Source organism: Drosophila teissieri, chromosome 3R (assembly GCF_016746235.2).
Source record: "Drosophila teissieri strain GT53w chromosome 3R, Prin_Dtei_1.1, whole genome shotgun sequence".
NCBI lineage: Eukaryota > Metazoa > Arthropoda > Insecta > Diptera > Drosophilidae > Drosophila > Drosophila teissieri.
Genome location: NC_053032.1, coordinates 18,519,211 through 18,544,901, shown reverse-complemented (window position 1 = coordinate 18,544,901; position 25,691 = coordinate 18,519,211). Strand labels below are relative to the sequence as shown.

The 25,691-nt window shown below is 42.3% G+C and overlaps 1 protein-coding gene across 2 annotated transcripts in view; it reads left to right on the top strand.

Moving 5' to 3' along the window:
• LOC122619976 (hemicentin-1) overlaps positions 1 to 25,691 on the top strand; it is a 57,799-nt gene that overhangs the window by 6,790 nt on the left and 25,318 nt on the right. The window contains exons 2-8 of one of the 2 annotated variants that reach the window (XM_043797218.1): positions 12,467 to 12,590; positions 12,668 to 12,791; positions 12,880 to 12,964; positions 13,827 to 13,937; positions 21,398 to 21,598; positions 25,221 to 25,372; positions 25,427 to 25,571. In XM_043797218.1, coding sequence (XP_043653153.1) covers positions 12,467 to 12,590; positions 12,668 to 12,791; positions 12,880 to 12,964; positions 13,827 to 13,937; positions 21,398 to 21,598; positions 25,221 to 25,372; positions 25,427 to 25,571 — 942 coding nt within the window. Of the gene's footprint in view, positions 1 to 12,466; positions 12,591 to 12,667; positions 12,792 to 12,879; positions 12,965 to 13,826; positions 13,938 to 21,397; positions 21,599 to 25,036; positions 25,134 to 25,220; positions 25,373 to 25,426; positions 25,572 to 25,691 lie in introns of those variants that run through there. The other variant, XM_043797219.1, reaches the window with a different exon arrangement.

Sequence of the window (25,691 nt, the reverse complement as noted above, 5' to 3'; positions counted from 1 at the left end):
AATGTTTAAGCTATATATATGTATAGTGAAAGTAAGAAGCTTTTCGGCGGCTGCAGTCTTAAAAAAGAAGTGAGTTTGATCACTACTATTAATTTATGAAACATAAGCTCAAATAAAACGGTTGATTATTTTACACTGAACATTTCAGGAAGCACTTTTTAGACTGAAATGTAATGCAATCACTGTTCAGCAGTTGATTCAAGGATTCGTGTATATGAATACCAGAATTTAACAAACTTAGCCAGATTTCTGCGAGGTGCTCTTAATTGTATAGCTCGCACTTAGCCAGTTCATTATTAAAGCTTCCCGTTTGCAGTAAGAGCGAAATAAACTACCAAACCGTAAACATGCGAGCCTCCGCAGGTGCCTGTCTATGCTTTAAGGAAAATCAACACCCGCGAACGAGCGAAAAGGGTGGCTGGGAAAGCCGTTTATTTAGTTAGGCGGCCAAGTGATTTTCCTCGGCCTGCTCACCGCCACTAATGCGCAGAAAAAGAAGCAAAAATGGCTGGCGGATGGGGGAACAAACAACAAGCAGCGCAAATTGTCGTTTCGCGCTTCAGTTGAGCAGCTTAAAGCCAGAGTCAACACACACAACGAGTAATCCCCGGAATTCCTTGAAGCCTTTGTAAGCAGCCGGAAAAAAAACACATTAAATTGTGTAAATTTTTTCCATGCCTCAGCGGCCCAAGCAACAAAAAAAATCAAAGAAGAACCAAAAATACTAAGCATCTTAGGCATTTTCCTGCTGGCCTTTTAAAGATGTTTGGGCCTTCCTTACTAGTCCTTCTTTGGCGGCTGCTGCCTTGCTTCTCAAATTGTTTTCGGGTTTTTATTTTATTTATTTACTTTCGCAAGAGGAAAGGTGTCCTTCCTCCTTATTCCGCTGGCTGATTGAATTTTCCGAGCGAGTAATTTTTAAATTGTGCTTCGGTCAAGGCGGATAATTCAATTTTAGTGTTTAGGTTTCTATTACTAAACTCACCGCCCTCCGAAAAAAAGCAGCTTGGAGCTTGTGGTTTCCTTTGGGCTGCCTTCATTTACATTGAACTTTATTATGTTTTTCGGGGAAATGGTTTTGTGGAATTTATGTTAAGCAAACTAAAAGCTATACATGTTCATAGTCAGCGTAACTACAAATATTAAATTGGTATCTCCTTTGTAAATGTAATGTACTAAAATTAATAAAAATCAGTTTATAACATATCTTTGTTTGGGACTATATTAGTTAGTAGTTAAGTTAAGTCAGCTAAATTCTGCACTTCGCGCATCAACTGTTATCCCTTGAAATGATTTCACCTCCACCTGACCCTTGAAGTTGCCGAAGTGCACTTTGTTCCAGGGCAGCGCCACGCCCTTATCAATGGGCAATCGTTAAATGTCATGTTCAATGCCCTCGGAAAATGGCAGGGAAAATGGCATGCCACAACGGACTCTCCTCTCACTGGGAGCAGTTGAGCATTTGAACCAGTTGAGCAGTTGAGCTGGCAGAGAAAATGCCACAATTTGTATGCATTATGCTTGCTACGAGTAACAGATACTGCCGGAGATACAGCCAAGGCTCCATGGCGCTTGGCGCTTGGCGCAGCAGAGAACTAAGCCAAAAATGCCACAAAACATTTACCATATATCATGCATTTTTACGTACACTCTTAGCCACTTGCTGTTGCCGTCTCGCTCTCTGCGCCACTATCTCTCCCTTTCTATGGCCCCGCCCCCGCCCTCGCCATCACTCTGCCGTAATTTACACATGTAGTCGGCGGGACTCGTACAACTCTTGTGGCTGCTGCAGTCCATGGTCCGTTTATCTGGCAAAAGCTCTGTGTGGTAAGCTGGCTCTATCTCTCTCCCTCTCTCTCTCTCGCTGTCTCTGTCTCACTCTGGCCGCACACGCTGCGTATGCGTAATATTTGATGCTTTAAAGCCCTTTGGCTCAGAGCCTGTTGTGTTTACTTGCGCTCGGTTTCGACCTGGTCCAAACAAAAAGATTTTTAAGATTTATCGATTTATTTTGCTTCCGAGAATTGTGCCATTGTGCGTATACGTGTTTTTGTGCGGGCTAAGCTGTTTATGGCCCAGTTGTTGTTGTTGTTGTTGTTGCTGCGGAGAAGACATGCACTAAACAATTTACTGTTAAATTGATGAAATAAATTTTCCAACACACTTGTTTCGCTGTATAACATTTTCTCTTCTGAGTTTATTTTCTACTTGCTTTCTCCTTACTTTGCTGGTAAGTGTTTGTTGTGAGGACTTTCTTTTTGGCTGACGACATTTGAGCAGCGGGGAAATCCGATTTTAGTTGGCAATCCATTTATATCTGAAAAACTTACGCAACGGTTTCTATAAATAAGCGCCTTTCAAACTCATTATAATTTCTAAGCCTATTATCCCTCCTGCCAACTGCTAGCTCTGTATCCCTATGTCGCTTCATTTGTTCAGCCAAATTAATTTCCTCCTCCTCGATAAAAAGGCCTACTTGAGAACCCAACAGATATATGCAGTAAAACTACAAGTGCTGAACCTGTGCCCCACTTCATAGGGATTACTACGATTTTATCCCAGCCCCACCCACTTGCAATCCCCTTGTTGGGATGGCACTTTTTCTAGAGCTTGTAAGTTACACTCGAGTGACATTTGTTCGTAGTTGGTAATGGAAGACGCAAACTACAGGCAGGACTAGAATAGCTACAAATTCCTGCTCTGCTTGAGATCAATGCGTTATTCCTGCATATAAAGAAATAATTTATCTCAAAAAGGATTCAAAATATGATATAAAAATATCAAACATTTAAATAGATTAAGCCTGATATCGAAATATGAAATATTTAAATAAATATAAAACCTAAAAGGTATTTAACTTGTTATTATTTATTATTTCTTCCAACTCTTTTCAAATTCCCAGTGAGTCCATCACAATTTGTACGTATATTGCACTATTTTGTATGTACAAATGCTCTCCATGTCTGCATTCCGTATTCCGACAATTGCCAGCCATACATCTCTCTTCGCCTTGACTTATCCTGTCTGTCCTTTTGTGCCGTTTTCATCCTGGCAGACATATCAATTTGACCTCGGCTAAATACTCAGCATGCGATGGGAGTCTAGGGCCAGGTATATTGGCCTCTGGCCCAACTCAATGTCTCTGCCTCTGGCCTGGGAATTTTTAATGATTTTCTCACAATTTCTTGAGGTCCTTTCATTCGTTGGTTCGTTTCCTTGCCCGCTTCGTCGTTTCTTTGTTGGCAAACATTTTTCTTGTCCTACACTTTAAGCTGGCCATTATTAAAATGGCTGATAACAGTTTTGGCTGCAAGCCCAAAGTCAAACACAGGACCCCCAAACGCACGGAGACACACACACACACATGGCTGCATGGGATCATGGATACGGATGTGCCTTGGAGCTGTCTGGACTTTTGCTCCTTTTCATCGTCCTTTTGGTGCGATGAACTTGTCCTTTTTTCCCCACCTCCCCACCTTTTCCGCATAGAGTTGCTGCCTGACTTTGCTGCGCCGACAACTTTCGACATGCGAAGTGGAATGCGAGTGACTGTGGCTGTGGCTGTCTGAAGAGGCTTTGCAAGGTCAGCTACATTTTGTTTGTGGGCCGCCACACCTCTGGCCAACCACAAAACGTGATAAAGTCAATAACTAAACGAATTTTACCTTAAATTTCCATACAAAAACGAATGGCAAGTAAAAACTTTCGACCACTGCCGAAATTGGCGGTCAATTAAAACGGTGGCCTGATTGAAATTCATTTTAGGGCGAAAACCAACTGGGCTTTGAAAAATATGCTTACTGCTTTTGAAGCTGCTGCCCTTTTTTTTGCCATTTTTCTTTGGCAACCACAACAAAGTGTTAGAGGGGCAGGTTAATTGATACACAGACACCGGATCACCATCTACCCCAGCCCCAAACATGCCCATCGGCACCGCCCTCCGCCCCCTTTTCATCCTGGCATGTGCGTGAAACCTTTTGAAATATTCATGAAATCAATTTCGAGGCGTGCCCCGGCAGCTCACTAATCTCGTTCGGATCGGTTTCATATATGCGTGCGAGAGTGTGTGCTGGCGATTATATCAAAATATGGCTATGGTTATGGCTCTTTCTGCAGAAGGGCAACTTTTCCTGCACTTTGCCTGAGCTCTAATGGCACCGGCAAAATGAAGCCAGCTGGCTCCTGGGCCAGAAGGCGAGATATATATCCCATATATATTCGGTTTCATCACAGACTTTTGATATACCCAGTGTATGCACTGAACAAAGATATTCTAGCAACTTTCAAAACTTAAAGAGAAACGATACTTCTCTTTCAAGCACATGTGACCTAAATTATATTAAATACTCTTAAAAATATATACCATACTACCATGTTTTACCCTTTCCATGCCCTGTATTAGCAATTTACCAGCACCGCCGACAATAATTAATCAAAGCCCATAGCCCACATCTCGCATTCACATCTAAGGCAAAACGAGAGAATAAAACTGAATTCCCCAACATCTGTTGCCACATTAGCCGCAGGCTGAGAATGGCTCAGCGTGGATTTTCAGCCTCCACGGCCACGCCCCTGTCACTCGGCTATATCCTTTCGCTTTCGAAAGTAGCCGCTGCCAGTTGCTGTGGCTAAGCGCAAAATTAAGCAAATTAAAAGCCGCACCGAGAGCAGCTGCATAACTCGTGTGTGTGTGTGTGAGCCTTTTTCTATGCCCGGCCAACAGCCAACTGCCAACAGGCAACAGCTAACAGGCAACAGCCAACAACGTGCAGGAAAAACAACAAGAAGCGCTGGGAAAACAAAACCGCAGCCGCAACCCACCGCCGCCCAGTTCAGGGTCACCTACAGAAAAATTTCTACCACGGCAAACAAAAATGAAGCGGGAAAAAAATGTACTGGCTTGGTTGGTGTAAAAAATAAAAAAAAAATTGAGAGGGGTGGGAGAAAAAAAAAACAAGAAAATCCCATTGAAAAATGTTCGCTTTGGCGGGCATTTTCAGATTTTCATCAAGCTCAGCGCTCGCCCACTCAGTCGCCCAATTTTCCCAGCCCCCTCGCCCACAAAATCAGCGCATAAAAGCCGCGTATGTGTGTGCGGTGCGGGTGTGCGAGTGTGCGGGTGCGGTGAGCGGCCAAAAGGCTGCCAAAAACATTTAAATTAAAATTTCTCTATATATATGTTCATAGGTTCATATATATTTGGGTATATTCGAGATTTGCCTACGCGAATAAAAAAAAGAAAAGAAGCAGGGAATTTTCATGGTCTCCGCTGGCATTAACTGTTGTGGCACCGAACGGTGGGCCGTGGGCGGTGGGTGGTGGGTGGTGCTGGTTGGATGTGTGGTGGGCGTGCTTGCCGGCGTAGGCGTGGCCATGTAAGCCGTTTAGCGCTCTTTTGATGGCAGCAGCAAAAATTTATGACTCGCTTTTAGGCGAACCATCAGCGAACCGAATCGCAATCGGAGCCAGGCAATTGGGCAATAACCAGAACCAGAACCAGAAATGCAGGCGGCCAAAACGCAAGGCAAACACAATCGGCAAACAAATGACAGTTTAAAGTGTTTCGGCTCACACACACACACCCACACACACACGCACATATGGGCCGCAACTATTACCAAGGCACACAAATGAAAGGATTGAAGGGCCAGCACTTTGGGTGCATGTTTAATGGCATTTGTTGCTAATCAATGAATAATTTATGTGCCAAGGTTTTGCCGCTGGCCAACACAGTGAATCTGTCCCTTCAAGAAAGTCCTTTGATTCTCAGATTGATTACAGTCAGATTGTAGTATTTATTTTAATATTCTATAAACATATTATTAGAAACACTTCAATGTTTATTCATAGTGTTTATATTATAGAAAGGATGAACCTTTAAACTCTTTCTTTTTGTAATGTTTTACCGTCTAAGCAAGTTATAAAATCAATAACATTTTTTTTGAAATTTGCAAGATAAATTAATGGATATGAATGAGATATTTGTATAACTGGAATTTATATTTTGAAAGGGCATTCTTTCGCCTTGTTTCGAATAAGCCTAGTGCTCTGTTCCATGTGAGGGGCTGAAAATGCTGTTGGGCGTCAGCGTTACACATTCCCGCCACTTGTTTTGGGCCCGAGTGTTGCACGTTGCACGTTGCAGGTTGCACGTTGCAGGCTGATGTTTTTGTCGTGTCGCATTTAATATGCAACTTTTAATAGCGCAATTATTATTTGCATGTTGTAATAGGTTTTTTTTTACATGCCCACTTGCCAGCGGTGGGTTCAAAGAGTTGCGTCAAAGGAATCGAAACGAGTTCCAAAGAAAAGCGGGAAAACTCCACCGTCAACCCTCTGGAGACAGCTTCAAAACCCGGCACGGTTTTTCATTAGAATAATGTAACGTAGCGAGCGTGTGAGCATATCGATCGATTTGGCCCGACTATTTAGCCATTCAAGTATTCAACATGCTGGTAAATATTTAAGTAGCACACCACCAACAAGAACAACAACAACAATAAGAACAACAACAAATGGGGCGAGAGATGAAAAGACATTAGGCTAAAAGTGTCGTTGGGGCATAACAATTTTCCAGCAATTAATCTTGATAAAGGCTTTTCAACCAGTGCCATAAACACGGCCATAATCATAACTAACACAAGTCCCTCTTGCCAACTACAAAACACAAATAAATTGGCAGGGAAAAACTTTTAGACAAAAGCTTCACTTCGCACACACACACACAGATGTGTGATTGTGTGGCCCAAAGTGGGCAAGTGTGTGTTTGGTGTGATGTGGTGTGTCTGGCATTTAACCGTTAGATAAATGTTGACGAGGTCAATGGGCGCCAAGCGGAAGTTATAGTCTCGTAGCCGGGGCGCAGGTCCTTCGGTGACACGTACAAATAAACTGGAGGCAACTCGCCAAGATGCCGATGCCCCTGCCCCTGCCCCTTCTTCTGCTTCTGCTCCTGCGGCATCTACATCTACCAGCAGTCAACTTTGGCCCATTAGCAAAAGGCAAACGGATTTGAGCGCCGGGGGCCTTTAGCTGCATTACGTGCCCGGACCAATAATCTCTGTCAACATCAATTTGCCCGCCGAACAACTGAAACTAATTAAATGGTGTCCCATAAATTGCACATTAAAGCAAATTTATTGCAATCCCCAGCCAGAGCGCCGATGTCGATGTCGAAGTCGCAGTCGAAATCGAAGTTATGGCCAAAGTCGCGAAGCGTTTAATAAACTTTGTGGCAGCGCGAACGTGTCGCGATCGTTGGCCAAATACCGACGGTGATTTATCGAGGAGCAGATGTGATTAGAACAGGCGGTGCATTCTCAAGATAAACTGGCAAAAAATGTAATTATTTTTACTTATGCTCCACTAAGAGTTAGTGGATACATATCGGATCTACGATTAATTGCTAAGAACTAAGAACCTATCTTAGATACCAACAATTGCCTGTGAGATGTATAAAGCCAATGCTTTATTTCTTGAGTCGCTGCTGATTGCGCCAACTGGCTAACGAATGCTTTTGAACTTCAACTTGATTTCGGGCTGCCTTTGATTTGAGCAGCCCAGCACTGGCTCAGCATTTTGCTACCTCCGTTTCCGCTGCTCCACAACAATTTCCACTAACGATGTCCGTGAGCCATGAAAGAAAAATATATTTCCCAGGCACAACAGCCACAACAGCACGTGTCTGTTGCGATCCATAACTCTGTGTGCTGTGTTTTATTTTTGGCTTGGGTTTATATTTCACTCATGTGTCGCTGCAGGCTCTGCATTCTTGATTCCCACATTGCTCCGCTCCGGATGATTTATACATTTATGTTGAATTTACCCATTCCATCTGATTTGGAAGCAACCCTTTGGGTTGTATTAAACCGCGTAACCGCAGGCCACTTGTCTGGTCTGGTCTGGGTCGGAGATGTAGTGAAATCGGTATGACATTATCATTGCACTTGCAGGCCGCAGTTCTCCAGCCATGTACGACTATACGAGTATATGTATGTTCCTGTGAGCGACTTCTGTCAATTACTGCTGGATGGCAGCTGTCTCCTTGCGGAGCTCCTCGTCCTTCCGCTCTGGCAACCCCCAGCACTACAAAAAAAAACAAAAAAAAAAGGCAGCCAGCACTCTTTTTTGAGGGTTGCCTGTCTAACTGTCTCTGGTGATTGTATGTTATTTTAGCTGCTCTTGTTGTTGTGGGCGCTGTCTGTCTTGTTATTGGATTTAACGAAGTGCACTGCATAACGCGCATACGACATGTGCGCCCGTTCCCAGGCCATGTTTTTGTAAAGTCATGCAATTCGTATTTAAAGGGCTCTGCAGGATGTAACTTTAAGCTTGTAAACTTCCTTCGCTCGATTTATGTAATATTTACCTATTTAAAAGTATAAAAAATGATTTAAAAAGGAAATGGAAAATTTTTAAAGCAAGGGATAGAAGAAAGAATAGGAAATTTGAATACAAAAAAAGGAGGTGAGATGAGATGAGAGAAATTATACAGATAAGGAACTACAGGGCAGTGGGTGAAATACATTTCTGCCCAGCTGCATCAAAGAGAAAAGGTCAACTATAAGCAAGCACATGCATACAAATCATATGCACATCCCCAGTGATGCTTAAAGACAAACTATAATCGGAAGTTTTCACCTCTGAATTTCTGTAGTTTCCCTTCGCCGCACAACCACACATCACGCATACGCCCAGTTATCCAGAATTGCGGCGTTCGCCGTCTGCTTTCAGCTGCCAGCTCCTCGCAACTTGATGCATTCCCATGCGGTTTTCTTTCTGCGAATGCGACACAAAGTTACTGTTGGCTGTTGGCTGCTGGCTGTTGGCTGCTGTCTGCTGGATACACGGCAACACGGATACATCCAACTGTGCCGCACCACTGAATTGTGTGCTCTTCAGCCACCGAGCCACCGAGCCAGCGAGTTCGTCATCGGAGAGGGGGGAGGAAAACATTGTCACGTGGTTTTTGTATTTAGTTGTGTCCTCTGTGTGTTCTCCGCCAGGATCTGAAGCATGCTGCTCTCCACCTGACGCAGCCACAGCTCCTGCAGCTTTTTCTTTGCGGTTACTGCAACCACTCCTACGACTTCCCATTCCCATTCCCATCACATTCAAGCTCACACCAGTGCAATAAATTCGCCAGCCCGAGTTACGTTCTGTGTGCCATTGTCGAGGAGCATTTCATTGTGCCACAAACACAGAGACACACACAACCTCCCTCACCCTACTGTTTTTATTTGTTTGTGTGGGTGTAGTTATCCTGATGCGAGTTTCTGTGTGGTAGTTGAGCTGGCATTGTTTTGTTTGCCACTGCGACTACTTCGCTACGCTCCCTTTGTTGCGCTCGGAAATTGAAATAAATGTATGTGTAAATGCGTCAAAATTAAGTTTATTTCTTTTTCGCTGCTGCTTTTTAAATGTCTTTGCCAGTGACAAGTGTCAATTAGAAAAAGTTCAATTACATTAAACCAAAGAGGGGGCACAACAAGTGGCGGCATTGTTATAGGCATCGCATCCCCGTGAAGGATATCCAGAGAGTCATTGTCAGTGTCGTTGTTTGTGCTTTTGTGCTTTTGTGTCGGTGACAAAGCAACGTCGCCCAGATGTTCGCCTATGCGAATGGAATTAGGACAACTCGGTCGTAGTTTCTGCGACGAATGAAGACATATAAATTGGCAAGACTCCCACATGAGACTGTCTAATTATCCATGGATGTGTAGGCATACACACGATAAGAGCCATCTTATCTTAAGAAAGGACTTCTTTAAAATAAAAGAAAGAAATACAAAATTTAGATATTTAAAAAAGGGAAGCTACCAATTTCCGACTTTAATAGAATAATATACTACTGCAATTTGCTGGGAGATGTTTATGCATTAATATTAATTCACATATAGCTTCCTTTCTCCAAGTGTGGAGAATATACATTAACCAAGCTTAATGAGCCTTCCTAGTCCTTTCAACGGCTAGCCGGAGAAGGGAAAAGTTAAGTTTCACTCACCACAGACATTGACAAGCCCAATTACTTGGCCCTATCTATTGCAAAATGTTTGCTTGTCCAGCTAATTGTCTGCTTTTGGCCCAGCGACCGACCACCTTATCAAATGTGGTTTAAACTCTGTCAGCTTTCTGTGACGACACATGTCACTTCCTGGCCAATCTGCTAATGAAATAAAATATTAATTAAGGAACTCCAAACGCCAGTCGCCAGACGCCAGACGGCAGACAGCGATAGAGATGGTAATAGTTGTACAGATAGTAGGAATGGCCAGGACATTGTTGCATTGTTTCATCGCTGGACATATTCAGCTGTCGTTTCGGTAATTGTAATGTTTGGCATGCAATTAAGCCGTATAGCCAAATGATGAATGAATCATTCAGCGTCGAGGAGATGCGACTGTGTTGTCTGGAGTCCAGACAACTTGACACTCTGCCAAGTTGGCCAAGTGCGTTAACATGGCGTATGCGCAATAATTTAGTGTATAGCAAACAATTCCCTCGCAGCCAAACGAACGACGAATGTTTAGTCAGCAGACAGCGACGTTTATAATTTGATCATTATTTATATTTAAATAGGTCCTTCCCCCTACGCACCCGACACACATCTGTTCGCTGCTGTTTTCCGCTTTCTGTATATATATATTTTTTTTGGTTTTTTGTTGGTTTCTATCGCATTGCTGCTTTGTTGTTTTGCGCTGGCCTGGCTAACAACAAATTGAAGGGAAATGATTCCATTTCATGCTAGATTAAACATGTGTCCACATAATTTATCGATTATTTATCATGTGGTCCGCTACGGGTGTGCTCTCTGTGTGGACAAAGTGAAGTGAACCCGGAGGCCCCAGGCCACGGACATGGCTCCTCGTTTGCGGCTGGCAGAGGAGTGAGAAGGGGGAGAAAGTGGGGCATAGTGGGCGAATGCCCCCAATGCGTAGGCCTTTGCGGCCACATTGCGCACACAAGTGCAAAATTAGAAACAAAAGCTGTGCCAAAGGCGGCCAACGTTTACCCTCTGTCGCAGCAAGTGAAGTTCGATGTCGTTTGCCATCCAAGGCACTTATCGCTCCAATCCCCAATCCCCAACCCCAAATCCCCCAAGGATATCCAGGAATGTGCTGCCAACAAAAGTCAGAGACAGGACTCGAATATGCTAGCAAATGGCCCAGTGGATTCTACTAATACGATTGATGATTACGTCTCCAGCAAATGTAACCTCACTTGTCAATTCCAAATGCACCCTTCTAGAAATCAAATCTAGCAATTATAGAGTTCCATTTGCTGTTTGTAATCATGACAGTTAGTTTCTTTTAGGACTATACTAGTGCACATTTGAACCATGATTTATGATATTTCTGGCAGCTAAAACAAGAGTAGTTATGCAGTTTTTATTAAATTAAAGCGGATTCCAGCAGGCCAGGAAATTCAATCTTCGATCAGTAAACTGCGGACTGTGAACTGTGCTTTTATTTTCTTTCTCTGTATTTGCCTTTTCCCCCCGGCTCTTTTTACAAGTCAGACGCAGTTGCCAATGCATTTTTACCGCATAAACACACAGAGACGGGCGCCGGGGAGAGGGGCGGGGAAATGGCAACCACTGGGCAGCACAACACGAAAATGGCGGCCATTTTGTAATCCGCATGTGGCCGGGTAATCACCCCTAAGCTCCGCTTTGCCACTATCCCCCTGGACCATCATCCATCCCCTCATCCCCTCATCCCTTGACCGCCACCCAGCCTGCCGCTTACTTACCCCTCCCCTTCATTCGTGCCCCACTGTCCACAGGCTTTTTCCGAGTTTGCAGAACGGTGTTTTTTCCCCTGTTTTGTTTTGCAGCATTATGTGGTCGCTTGTCGCTGCATTTTCCCTTCTATATCTGGTTTTTCATCGCCATCACCATCAGAATCGCCATGGCCATCGCCATCACCCATTCCCGTATCTCCAACTCTCTATGAATGCTGTGATTTCGTTTGGCGATTTTCGGCTATTTTTGGTTTTCATTTTTCGGGCCGCAGAAACAGCCGCAGATCGATCGATATTTTAAAGCTTAGCCAAATGGTGTGAATGCCGGCTCCACTGGTCAGCTTTTGGCTAATTAGATAACGGGGGCAAAGGGAAGCCTTTGGCTGCCCCAAAAAGTAGCCACATTTATCAGAGTAGAGCTCGTTGAACGTTTGCCAGAAAATATGAAATATTCCGCTAGTTTTTCCTGGCACAAACAACTTGATCAACATTTTCGGGAACTCCATGAGGCTTCTTTGCTGCATTTTGGAGGAATGTGTGTGTATGTGTGCAATAATAATGCAATTGTTGAACACTTTGTGACAAATTGTTGCGGCAGCCACTTGAAAATCAATTTGCCAGCTAAATTGACTTCCATTCTCAGCCAAGAGCAAGGAACTTGGAAATATAACTTGCCAACTTGCAGCGACTCTCGTGCTCATGCCAATCCACATCCTTCTTTCAGATGGCGAAATCCTGCGCGTCCTGGTGAACAGCTCGGCACAAATCAAATGCGATGTGGGCTCCAGCCAGGCCGATGACAAAGTGCTTCTGGTCGTTTGGTACAAGAATAATTTACCCATTTACAGGTGGGTCCATCTGGCCGTTTTTCCTTATCCCTTATCCCGTATCTATATGGGTTAACGAATCGCAATTCCTTTGACAGCTACGACACACGTGGCGCCCACGCAGGCACCCCATCCCATTGGCGGGACGAGGAGGTCCTCGAAGATCGGGCCGTATTCCGAACGCACAAGGAGCCGGCGGAATTGATTATAAATCCGGTTAAGGTAACCCATTCGCTTGCCTCACTCGCGAGTGCCAACAGCGCTCCATAACAGTGCTCTATAATTGGAATTTCATTTCGTTTCGTTTCAGGAAAAGGATGCGGGCAACTTTCGGTGTCGCGTGGACTTCAAGCTCTCGCAGACCCGCAACAGCAACGTCAATTTGGAGGTTGTCGGTGCGTATACCCAGAACCGAAAAATGTCAGGAAAGCAATCTATTTCGGGTGCCTCACACTGCCACTTATAATTGATAATGGGCGAATACTTTTAATTAACATAAAACCATTGTAAAGGAAGCATAAACGGTCGCCCACAAATTTAAATAAGTATTTAAGCAAAGGCAAACCACTAGAATTCAACTGGAAATTTTGAAATACTTCTAATTTGAATACTCCCCTTTATTTATAAGCAAACTAAAATATAAACTTTTCGAAATATTTTTTCGAAATTTACAAAGAACAGTTTTCCTTCCAACACAACTAAATTTTTGATATTTTGGAGGGAAACATTATTGTAACTTTTGCAAACAATGTACCCAAAATGAAGAGAACCAAATAGAAAGCAGATATTTCTCGGTTTGCCCAACACAAATCTCAATTAAAAATTTTCCACTTCAAAGAGTTGAAATAAAAAGAGCCATTAATAAATATATATTCTGTGTACTGTCTACGTGCATATAAAATCAACATTCACATAAATAAATAAATATGGCCAGCCAGAAACGATTATAAAAGCAATTAATATTTGTTTCGTACCGAACACACACACACACACACACACACACATTGAGCCAAACGAGTTGCACATAAATTAGCTGAAATGATTTTTGGTTAGCCGCAAAACTTACAATTTATTATTCCAGCTATGAGAATAAAAGCGTTGTATAACTTTTTCCTTTGCATTGCTTTTGACAGTGCCAAATTGTTTCTGATTTGCGGCTGTTTAAAATCATTGAAAGCGATCCGGGATTTGGCGAGTTCTTTAAAAGTTAAACCGATTTAGTTAATGCATAATTAAATTATGTGCAATATTTTTCAGTGCCGCCCACGCAGCCGATCATCTTCAACGAGCGTCGCCTGCGAATCGATTCGAGGGCAGGTCCTTATGAGGAAGGAGGCAGCCTGGAAGTCACCTGCGTTGTTTACGGAGGTAAGTGCTCGTAGTGATGAGTGAAGGATATTTTCTTAGGAACTGAATGCGGGGCGGGGATATTCCAGTGAAATAAAAAATTAATTGCTGGCCCCTGTAAAATGCAATCAATAATTGAACTTTACAAGTGGCTGTAAAAACATAAAAGTATCCGACACGAGTACAATCAAAAATTAACTGCGGGGTGGGTAACTAAGCTTTGTTGGCATGCAAACAAAGGCACGAGCATAAACAACAAACCATAAATGAAGAAAAGTTCAATTGTAAGGAGGACGAACACAAATGTCAGTGAAACTGGAGCCAATTGAAAGGATATTGTGGGCCAGGCTGGGAACCTTGGGAGCCAAGTTAATTTCGCAAATGTGTCGGCTTAACAAAAGGATTAAAAATTGCTCAAGCTGAAGGAGAAGTGGAGAATGAGGTCCGCCGAAGTCAACAGCCTTTGTTATCGATGATTCCCAGTGGCCGATACGTTGACAATGGCTATACAGGCAGCAAATCTGGGCACTACCGTGCCAATCTATGTTTATAAGCGAATGCTAACATTTTCTTGTGAAAATATATCCACAACATAATATCATTCATAACTTATGAGAGACAGTTCTCAGTTTTTTAGCACATTTATTAGGAATTTATACATCATGTTGGCTCAACTTTTTCGCATGGTGTACAATCCGAGCATCGCACACAAAACCCTCAAGTCAATTGTTGTTAATGAGAGGCAAAATACAGATTGGTCCTCGCGAAACTCGAGGAAAGTCCGAGTGTCGCAGCTCAAGAACGCCGTGCACTTTTCGCTTCGAATGCCGTCACAGTGCGCGACATAAGTGTGTCACCAGCGAACGGCAATCGCGTGCTTTATCGCTGCGTACTCCCCTTTGTTTTCTGGGTCTGGGCGGAAGCGAAACCACTTTGAATGGTTTGACATGTCAACGTTGACATAAAATAAATCACCAAGCAGGCAAACTGCACTTGAAACTGCCCGCCAACTGTTAACTGGTCAGTAGTTTTCTGCCCAGCACTGTATGTGTGTGTGTTTGTTGGGAGGGGGGAAGGGGGGTTGAACCCGCGAAAGGGCTGAAGCCGAGGGAGGGGGTGACAAGGAAGAGGGGAACCAGCAAAATTGGGCACTCAAAATGTTGTATGTGGCAATTAAATGGGGGCAAGTAAAATGTTGCCAATGTACAAATGTGAATACATACGAGGTGGGTGGATAGTTGAGAGGGGGGGGGGTGGTGGTGAGTGGACAACCAAGTTGTTGACAAGCAAAAAGGAAGTCAGTTGATGTTGGCAAATGAGCCGGGGGGTTGGGGGAATGGGGGGTGAGGTAAAGCAATCGAAGTACTTGAAACTTGTACAAAGCGAGTGGGAGAATGTGAGTGTGTGTGTGTGTGTGTGTGTGTGTGTGTGTGTGTGGTCAGGCTCGTTGACAGTTGAAACGAACAAATTGATCCTAGTAGTAGCGAAAATGCTTGCACTCGAAATAAAGTTTGACGACATAAAAGAAGAAATAATAAATAATAATAATAATAAGAAATAATAAATATAAATAAAAATGTAAGTAAATGGTATTTCTTGGGTCTTTGAGTTAAGGTAAGTGATGTATTAAACAAATATAAGAAACTAGATTTCATTAAGTACAATTTACTAGCCAAAAATCCACACAATCCATTTAGTTTCTCCTTGTGGACTCGATAGCCATTATCCTTTAAACGGACACGTGCAGGACACTCAACCGCTGAACATCCCAATTATGTTGCAACGACCCAGTAGCAATGGTGTGAATTTGAAAATGCTACTGAAATCTTAAACAGCGGGCGGAAATAAATTGTAGGCAAATGCTGACATTATGCTCGGTCCGGTGCGGCACCATCTCCGTTTCCATTCTTGGCTCTTTCGATTCTGGGTCTAGTGCGGTCAGGTCTTTGGCATTCAACATGCAATGTCCATTACAGAAATTGCAATTCTGTGGCCAAAACAAAAAGCCAGCCGGGAGAAGAAGGTAGCGGGCGCATAAAGTGCTGAAAAAGTTGCCACTTAAACAAGTGCAATCAGCAGAAGTAAGTCAAAAGCGGCAGGCGATGAGGATGGAGTGGCCCCGGAATGGAAATGCTTGGTGTTTTCGGGGATTTTGGGTATGGGTACATGGTATGGGGTATGGGGTACAAGGAGAGCCAGCCGGCTTGGGCTTAAGAGTGTGCGAAATCGACAAAGGAGCAGTAAATTTTATTGCAGCCTAGGAGGAGGACCACAATTGCAAATGAGCGCGACACGCCAGCCCCCAAAAAGAAAAAAAAAAAGAAACGAGAAGCGGAGTTACGGGGAGCGAAATGAAGTTATAACCCAGCACAGTCTGTGTGGGTAGTAAAAATTACCAATCTGCCCCACCAGCTCACTTCCCCTCCCCCCGCCGAAATCATAAAGAATATATACATTGCAACCGAGGGGCAGCCATTGTGCGCCGCCATTGGAGGCCAAGAGGGCGAGAAGTGGGCCAAAAGCGGGCGAAAGCCCTGGCTTTCTGTGGCCACTAATGCATAATATTCAGCGTTGCCTTCTTCTGCACGTCATGAATTTTACACACGGCGGTTTCGGCCCCCCCGACTCCCATCCCCCCTCGCTCCACAGCTCTTGGCCTGAAACTCCACGGATCATATAGTGCAATAAAGGCTCCAGCTCGCGGGAAACAACATTAACTAAACGGATGGGTGACATCGTGGTTAAGCATTATAGTTACCCTATGTAATTTGTTGGGTGTACGACTGTTTTAAAAAGTAAATATCTCCTGCTCAATAAGAAAAGAGAGTGCATGCTTGGCTCAAAGCAAAAGGATAAACAGGACTTCTTCTTTAAGTCTTGTACGAGTATATCCCAATCCAGCCAATAAACATATTCATCTGCCGTTCGCATATACCCCTCAGAACTTGCAACATTGCTAAAGTGTGCTAAAAATGGCTTTTTACCCTCCTTTCCTTTCCTTTTCTGTATTTTTTTTTTTTTTTTTTTGGTGTGTGTCAAACGGAAGTGCAGGCGTTTTCCGCTTTGGCCAAAGTGAGCGTTGGCCATATTGTTATTGTGCTTGCTGTTGTTGTTCTAGGCAGGTTGCCGAGTACAAAATTGTGTGCATTTTTATAAAAAATTTCGCTCTACAGTTTTCTCGTGTTGTTATTATTACTATTACGACCGACGTTGCTGCCCCGTTGTTGTGGCACATTTCGGAGCACGGAAGTGCAACAATACGGGGCCATGCAACAACACAAGTTATTTACTAAGGCGAAAGTGGGATGAGCAAAATGGGCGAAATACTTAAGGGGGTGGGGGGAAGAGCTGAAATGGTATATTGTCTGCCACAAAAGTTTGCATAATTTCAACTTCATTTATTTTTCATTTATGGGTTCTCTTTCAGAGCAAAAGGCGTCCTAAGAGGTATAAAACCTTGAAGTTATCAATTATTTGTTATTTCTCCTTTAATATTGCGAGCGAAGGAATTCAGCGGCTCACTTCATAAACAAAGTACAAATAACAATTGAGTGTGGCAATTTCTGCTGTTCTTTCAAAAAAATCCTTGAAGTCGGCAAGCCTTAAATTTATTTTACAGCTTCCTCTCACTGGACAAAAGGTCAAATGGCAAAGAGCACACGAAACAGGGAGTGAGGGAGGGGGCGAAGAGTCAGGGGGATTGCGAACTGAATAAACAGAAATTGTGCCAAAGACAACAGCATAAAAAATATTTATGTGCCATGGCAGAGTTTCTTCGTTTTAGTTTACTTTTTGTTACTATCACGAGTTCTAAATTTCTGCTGTTTTTTCTTCTATCGCTTAAGAGCTTGTCTTTGTGGTCCCACCCACTCACACTCTTTTTTTAGCAGTGTATGTGTATCTATTTCAGCCGAGACAAATGCAAAGCCAAAACAGATGCACAAGATGCAGAGATATGCAAAACTAAACAAGCAAATAGTTCAGCATTGCATAACTAGACCGTTTGCTTGCCTAAGTTCATGTGTAGTTTCCTTACACAAAGACAAAAGATTACTTAAACTCTCATAAGTGTTTAATTTAATTTATGTTCTGTAATAACCAAAACACAAACGATGGAATTTAATTGGCTGTTGAAACAAAATCAATATTGAAACATAACGTAATACAATTATTTCATAATTTATTTTGTTATTATTAAATTTATGGAAATATTGCCAGCAAGTTTCAAAAATATTTAGTAAAATCCCCCAGATAGCTGACATTTTTGTGGTAGTTTCTTTTCGCTGTGCACTTTTCCGGGATGTAGGTAGTCAAAACAATGTGCAACCGAAAAAAGAGGGACTCTTTTGAGTTCTGGTAACGTGTGTGCCAAAGTGCATAAGTGAGTCGGACTTGGCTGGTGGCGGCTTTAAGTCTTCGCCGCAAAAAACGCTGAAAACTGGCACGCATTTGAATGCTGCTGCTCATTAGGAAGTGGGCGTGGCTGGGGCTGGTGGGTGGTGGTTGTTGGTGGGGGGTGAGCGATGGGCGGTGGGAGGTGGACAAGTGCATGCCAGGTGGACATGGCAAAGAAATGCTAATGTCGCTCTTGCCGCTGCTTCTGCTCCTCTGCTGTGTGGCACAAAAACCCGTTTTTTGATGCCTGCTCTAAAAATGGCAAAGCACTTGGCTAAAAAGCAAAAGGAAATAAAAGAGAAGAGCGGGTTTTTAAAAGGACTATGACATAAGTACTCTCTACGAGGGATAGGTCATACCGAGATACATTTTGCGTACATTATCCTTTGCGACTATTTATCTAATATATTATTTAAAATTATTTATAATTTTAATAATAAAACAAATGTTTGTTTCTTTTTAATTATATAATTTTTATGTTTTAAAATATTTTATTGAAATATTTGGGTTTGCTCTTAGGTACGTAAGTACAACTTAATTGTTTACATTTTCCTGCAGGCTTGAGTTTTTCCAAAACCATTGTCTACTTTTCGGAGATTCCAAGTTGCCTTCGTCCAGAGTATGAAACTGCAAGTTAGAAGAAAGCAAAGCAGAGAGAAAGCGTAAAAAACTAGTGCAAACTTTGGCTATGTTTGTGTGGAGAGTAAATGCAAGTCAGCTGCAGCAGTCTATGTGTGTGTGAGTGTGTGTGTTTGTGTGGGTTGTGGCACCTTATGTTGACATTAAAAAACAGCAGACATCACCCGATTTCTGAAAGCAAACTTGGCCGGTGCCTTAAAGTGAATGCAAGGGTCAGTAAAAGAAACTGCTGGTTTAAAGTGCTCCATGCAGGATCAGCAACAATTGCATCCCCAAATCACACTTTTCACTGGAATTTCTCTGGCTCTGCAAGCGTTTTTTGTTATATTTCCCATTGTATTGCTGGTCGAGGAGAGGCCAATAAATCACTGGCAACCATTAAGCCGCCTTGCTACACATGCGCTAATCTACTCCGGCACACACACACACACACACACACACACACATACACACAGGGAGAGCCTTGTGCGAGTATGTGAAATATTTTCATAAACAACATAAAACTCTACCAAATGGCAGTTATTAATCAAAGTAATGTGCGTTTACCTCTCCGTATATCCGCATACACACTCGTATGTGTGTACGTATCAGAGAACTGCATGGGTAGCCTTTTTTGCCACCTTAATCACACTCAACAAATTTGGGTATCGGGTGCCACTCACGCCGGTCACGGCGGGTACTTGCAAACACCCGCTCAAAATATTCGGGTGTCTGCAGGCACCCTGGTGTGCGCGCACCCGAATCAATGCGGCACTCTAGGTAGCGGGTACCGATCACACTCGCCACTCATAACGAAGGATAGGGAAGGCAAACATGCAGAAAAAGGCAAGTGCCCAAAAAGGGATGAGTGGCAAAAACACTCATTTATTTCTCGGAATCACCCGGGTGTCTCGCCAAACACCCGGGTGTCTGGTAGACACTCCAGTGCCTGTGGTAGCATAATTCCTGCATTCTTTTTAAGAAATTTTAACAACACGAAATAGACTTTTCTTTTTTATATATTATATTATATGTTTTGTTAAAATTTTTAATATCGGCTTCCCATATTTAACTTTATAAATGTATAATTTTAAAATAATAATAAAAAATTTTTTTTATTAATAAAATTGTATAATAAAAAAACAAGCGAAAAAACAATAGTGTTAATAATGTATAAATATTATTTAATAATATATAAGATTGTTTTTTCTTAAGATATTAGAGACATCAAAACGCAAAAACATGTGCTCGACCTTTTTCTTGGGTGTTCCCTTTCACCCTTCATTTTTGAGACCGTCTCGCTTCCACCCATACAAATTTTATGCATACAGAAAAGTACCTGCGGCCGATCGTTGCTTGCGCGTCACTCACCCTAAACTTTGTTGCACAGCAGACACCCGGGTGTTTTTGTGCAAGTAGCAAAAGACACCCGGGTGGCAAAACACCCGGGTGTTTGTCTTTGCTGAAAATAGAGTGTCTACAAACACCCGGGTGCTGAAATACCCGGTGTTTACCGGGTGCACTTAGGGTGCCGGTGGCTTGCTGCAGTTCTCTGGTACGTATACCACGTATTTGTAGGGAAATCTATGTTTATGTGTGTGTGTGCGCCAGAGCGACACATTTTTCAAACATATCAAGTGCAGTTTTGGGCCCATCCGTGGCTTAGTTTTAGTGAATTTCCAGGTGGATTTAATGGCACTTGTTCAGTCGCATTGCTTTTTATGGCTACTCATCAAGCATTTTGCGTAATAACTATGTAATAATAGAAAAATATACAACAAGCTTGTCACAGAATTTATTTGTGTCAGCGCCAGACACTGAAAGAAACGTTTGCCAAGCTCAGGCAATTAAATAAAATTTAATTGCATTTTTGGACTCCTCAAATAACACTTAATCAAATACAGCTGGTAGTCTGGATAATCTATCTTGCTGCACATATGATTTATTACAATTTTTTAGCAGTGTATTATTTGCTCTCCTTTTGAGTGAGTGACCGACCACCCGTTGCTATTAAATTAATGTGCGCTCATATACGCACACAAAAGCTAATTTCAGCGCTTGATTAAGTTGAAGTCGTTAAAGGCGGCCAAGTGCGCCACGCTGCGTATGAGTAATGTGGTTGTGCGTCTGTGTGCTGATTTAAGTGGCACCAACTCCGCAGCAATTGCACCGCTGTGGCGCCTAGTCAAGCAGCCCCAGCAGCTAACTAAATTAGAGGTTCTAAGGATAGATTACAACAGGCACTTTACTCCAGCTGATGGTTAATTTTGGGACAAGCCTTGTTAGGGAAAAGGGATTTATTGGGTTTCGGTAGCAGTAATTTATTACCATCAGGATTTTATACTATGACAAAGTGCACTTATGCATTTTCTGGTTAAAATTAAAGCCGAACTCAAGTTGAAACACAGTAATCGTATTTCACAGCATCTTTAATAAAGATTTAAACCACATATTTGCTACTTTTCCAGGCTCTCCGCCGCCGACAGTCATCTGGCTGATGAATGGGCAGCTGCAGAACAGCGTTGTCGATTACACATACGATGGCGCCATCAACAGCAAGCTGGTGGTGCGCAACCTGTCAAGAATCCACCAGCACGCGGTCTACACCTGCCAGGCCAGCAATTTCCACAAGAAATATGTGGCCACCAACATCACGATCGACCTCTACCGTGAGTATAAGAATGCCTCTCTTACAAAATGTAATATTAAAAAAATATATACGTATATATGGTACAATGTCCTTGGTGCACTATTAAAAGCAGCTAATCAATAATGGCTTTTGTGCCTTGTTTTTGGCCATTTGGTAAACAAGCATTTGTGCGCTTTCTGTTTCATTAGGCGCCTTCTGACTTTCCTGTTTGCAATAAACTGAAACATGTTTCGGCATTGAAGCGGTTTAAAACGACCCAAATATGGTGCTAAAAGCGTTTTGCCAAACAATTTATTTATTTATTGTATTTATTTCACTCTTTCCCGATCCCGATTGTGTGCTCTTGCTTTTGTTGCTCGCTTTTAAGCATTGCGATAAAAGTTTTAACAAATAGCTGCGCAGATAAAAACGAACCAAAAACCCCCCGAAAACACCCCAAAACCCCCGAAAGCACCCAAAAAATAAGTAATGCAAAACCCAGAGAGGCTGAGCGGGAAAAAATAGATAATAAAATGGCTTATGCAAATATAACAAAATGCAAACGGCAACAGCAGCAACATTGCATGCAATACCCACGTTCCCAAAAAAAATATACAGCGAATAGGAAAAACGGCCAACAGAAATTCCTGTGCGTAACTTATCCCACCTACATTCTATGGCCTCTGACCTGGCACATATTGTACGGCCAACATCATATCGAACTTCATGTACTATATATTTCTTTTTGGATTTTTGTGTGTTTTATATAATGGTAGCGTTCAGGTTAGTGGACTGTGCATGACCCGAATGGATTTATTATTTTGTGACAATTTTTTAAATGCCCTTTTTCAACGCTCCGCCAGTGCAAATTGTTAAATTGAATTAAATTGTTGCCAATTTCGAGTGCCCGAGTGCGAGTGGTTAAGAGATTTGTGTTCGGAAAAGCTGTTGGCGAATAAATTCGATGTGACAAAAATGTATTTGGAAATTCTGTCAGCTTTATTAGTGGACGCACAATGCAACACACAGTATCCAAAAGTTATTATTTCGTTACAAATTATAGTCTGTAGTTTACTACGCTTTTAAATCAACTGCAAATGGAGTAAAATGTACTTAAACTTCTTTAAACATTTACAACTTGTAATAGCTACAAGGTCCAGCTACCTCTGCCTGATTGCTGGAAATGCCATATAATATTTGGCTATCAGGTCCTTGGCAATGCGCAAACAGCCAAAGATTGGCCATAGAATTTTATGGCACTTTGGCGCGTCTGGCATGGCCCTCAAAACGCCAAAGCAATTGGACGGCAATTCCTACTTAGGCCCTCCCAGTGCCCCAAAAAATAATGCCAAAATGTTGCACAGACAGCAGCTGGTGATGCGCATATTTGATATTATTGCTCTGGGATGGGCAGAAATGCTGGGCAGAACATGGGAATGTGTCGCAGTCGCGAAGACATAAAAGTTAACACACCAATAAGAAAAGTGGAAGATGAGGCGCTGGAATGTCGCTAACTTGGCCAATTAATGTGGCCACAATTTCGTACTACGATTAACAAATGACCTTGAACGGAAGCGAGCCGTTGTGGTTGTAACCAGAATTTGCCACTTTTCCTTGACAGAAATTGTGGTGTTTTTATTTCGCTTTGCGTGTAATGACAGAATAGAGTAGACCGGGGAACTGGGAACGGGGGAAACGGGGCAGTTGAATAATAAGTACGACCTTAATTAGTTAATTTTATGGCCACTAACAATTAGATTACGCCCGTCACGACACTCAGTCACTCACACAAAACAATTATGAGAGTTCCTCATTAGCACACAATTTAAGGCCCCAAAAGGGCTGCTCGAATTTAAAATGCAGCATTTAATTGAATAAAAATATTCCCTCAGAATTCACGATTCCTCTTGCAATTGTGGATCGGATGTCTTTCCCAATCGAAAGTTTGAGGAGGCAGCACAGCAAATCGATAAATGGTAAATAGGCCAGCAGGAAAATGCAGCTTTTCTTTCTTATCGATTAAATGTCCTTCGGGGATTTCGCTCTGTGAGCCTTTAACAATTTAATGGATCTGTTTGCATAATTGGTGGCCATTCAGTCCTCGGGGCCGGGTCTTCTATGCTCGCTGGTGTAGTGCGTTTAATTAAACATTTAAATGATTTTCCAATGCAAATGTGCATAATTAATTTAATTACAATAAAGCGCTGCAGCAACAACCGCACTGAAACCTGTTCAATGCCTATAAAAACAATGCAAAAAACTACAATAATATTGTAATGTATGCAAGGGGAAAAAAGGCAGGTTAAAATGGCATTGAAATAAATAAAATTGTAGATAGTTGCCCAGCACTCTGCGCCGCGCCTCTTTTGGTTTTTTGCTTTTTTATTATCGCATTTGGGCTTAACTGAAATGTCACGCCTTTAAATTAACGCATAAAATGCGCGGCCAACCGCAGCAAATGTAAAAACAAATGAAAAAAGCCAACGAACAGTTGGCTTAACTCGTTAAATTGCAAGAAATATTCCCATTGAAGGTATCTTAAAGGTATCTGTTAAATGATACCCTCTAAGCGGCTTGTTGCAAATATTTAACCGAAAATTCACTCAATTGGCTGATTCTAATTTATTCCGACAACATAAATCGCTGAATAATACAAATTTTGCCATTCAAACCCAAATAGCGTAATTTATAATTCTCACGAGCGCTCGAAAAAAGAAAACTGCAGGCGCGAAAAACAAAAACAATCGCAGTGACATCTCGATAACGATGGAAATTGTGTAATGCTGATAATGAACCCAGACTCCAAAGCTATACGTGACCATATTTGGGTGGCCGGGGAAAAAATATGTTTGTTATTGTTTATTGGTTTGTGCAATTTTCAATTTTGCGGGTAAACAAATTGCTGTCAGCATGAATATTAACAAATATTCAAATTACATAAATGTAATTGCATGAATATTTATTGGCTGAACTTTAATGCATTGTTTGTTTGTGATCTACCAATCCATATGCCAATTATTTATTAAACAGCCAACCATTGCGATTCGGAAGTTATATATTTTTCCATTGAGTGTGTTTTCAAGCTATCGATAGATTTAGGGAACCGGAAAGAGCTACCATTAATGGGAATTTACGCAGTTTTAATTGCTGCCCTGAATGCTGAACGTCTCATCGATTTCCCATAGTTTTTCTGCGAAAATTAAATATTTAATTATACTGAAAATATAGGAGAAAAATGGCAGAAGCTGCGAATTGTTACGAGTCGGTTCCTTTGCCCTTGCCGTCTGACATTTATTATTCGGCATTATGAGTCCTTTTGGCAAAAACAGAAATATTTGCTGCCCTATGCTCGATATTGTTGCATTGCCCCGTTGCTGTTGCTGCAGTTACTGCCGCTGGTGGCAATCATAATTTGTTGCAATTAATTTTAATTGCATTGCCTGTCATTTCCATTTCCATTTCGATTTCGATTTTTCACACACAATTTAAATAAATCAACAAAATGCTGCTGTCGCACCAAACAAAATAGCGCAAGCGAAAAACAAAACCAGAAAAATTTCGAACGCGTGGCGAGAGTAAAAACCAACCTTAACCTCCATTTAAGCAAATAAATTATCGATGGAAATAAATGCACGTTCATAACCAAACTGTTTGCCTTGCAGTGCGCCCTCTGCTGGTGGAAATCAGCTTCAACAATCAGCCGATGTCAGCGGATCGCAAGTACGAGATCGAGTGCCAGGCGATCGGATCGCGGCCACCGGCCAAAATCACCTGGTGGATGGGCAACCTGGAGCTGCACGGCCACAGCCAGAAGGTGGGTGTATTTAAACTATATAATTTGTGGTTTAATATATAAATTCAACTGTAGGTTTCGGAGGACGGCAATGTCAGCACGTCGGTGCTTTCGATCACACCCACAAGAGAGGATCATGGCAAGGCCTTGTCCTGCCGCGCAACCAATGAACTCGTTCGCAATGGCATTCGCGAAACGGCCATGAAGCTGAATGTGTTCTGTAAGTATACCTTTAGACTCTTAATCGAACTTTTTATCACAAATTAAACAATCGATAATGGAACGTTTAAATTGCACTTATCCAGGGAGCCATTAAATGAATTAAACAGCGACAGTAATC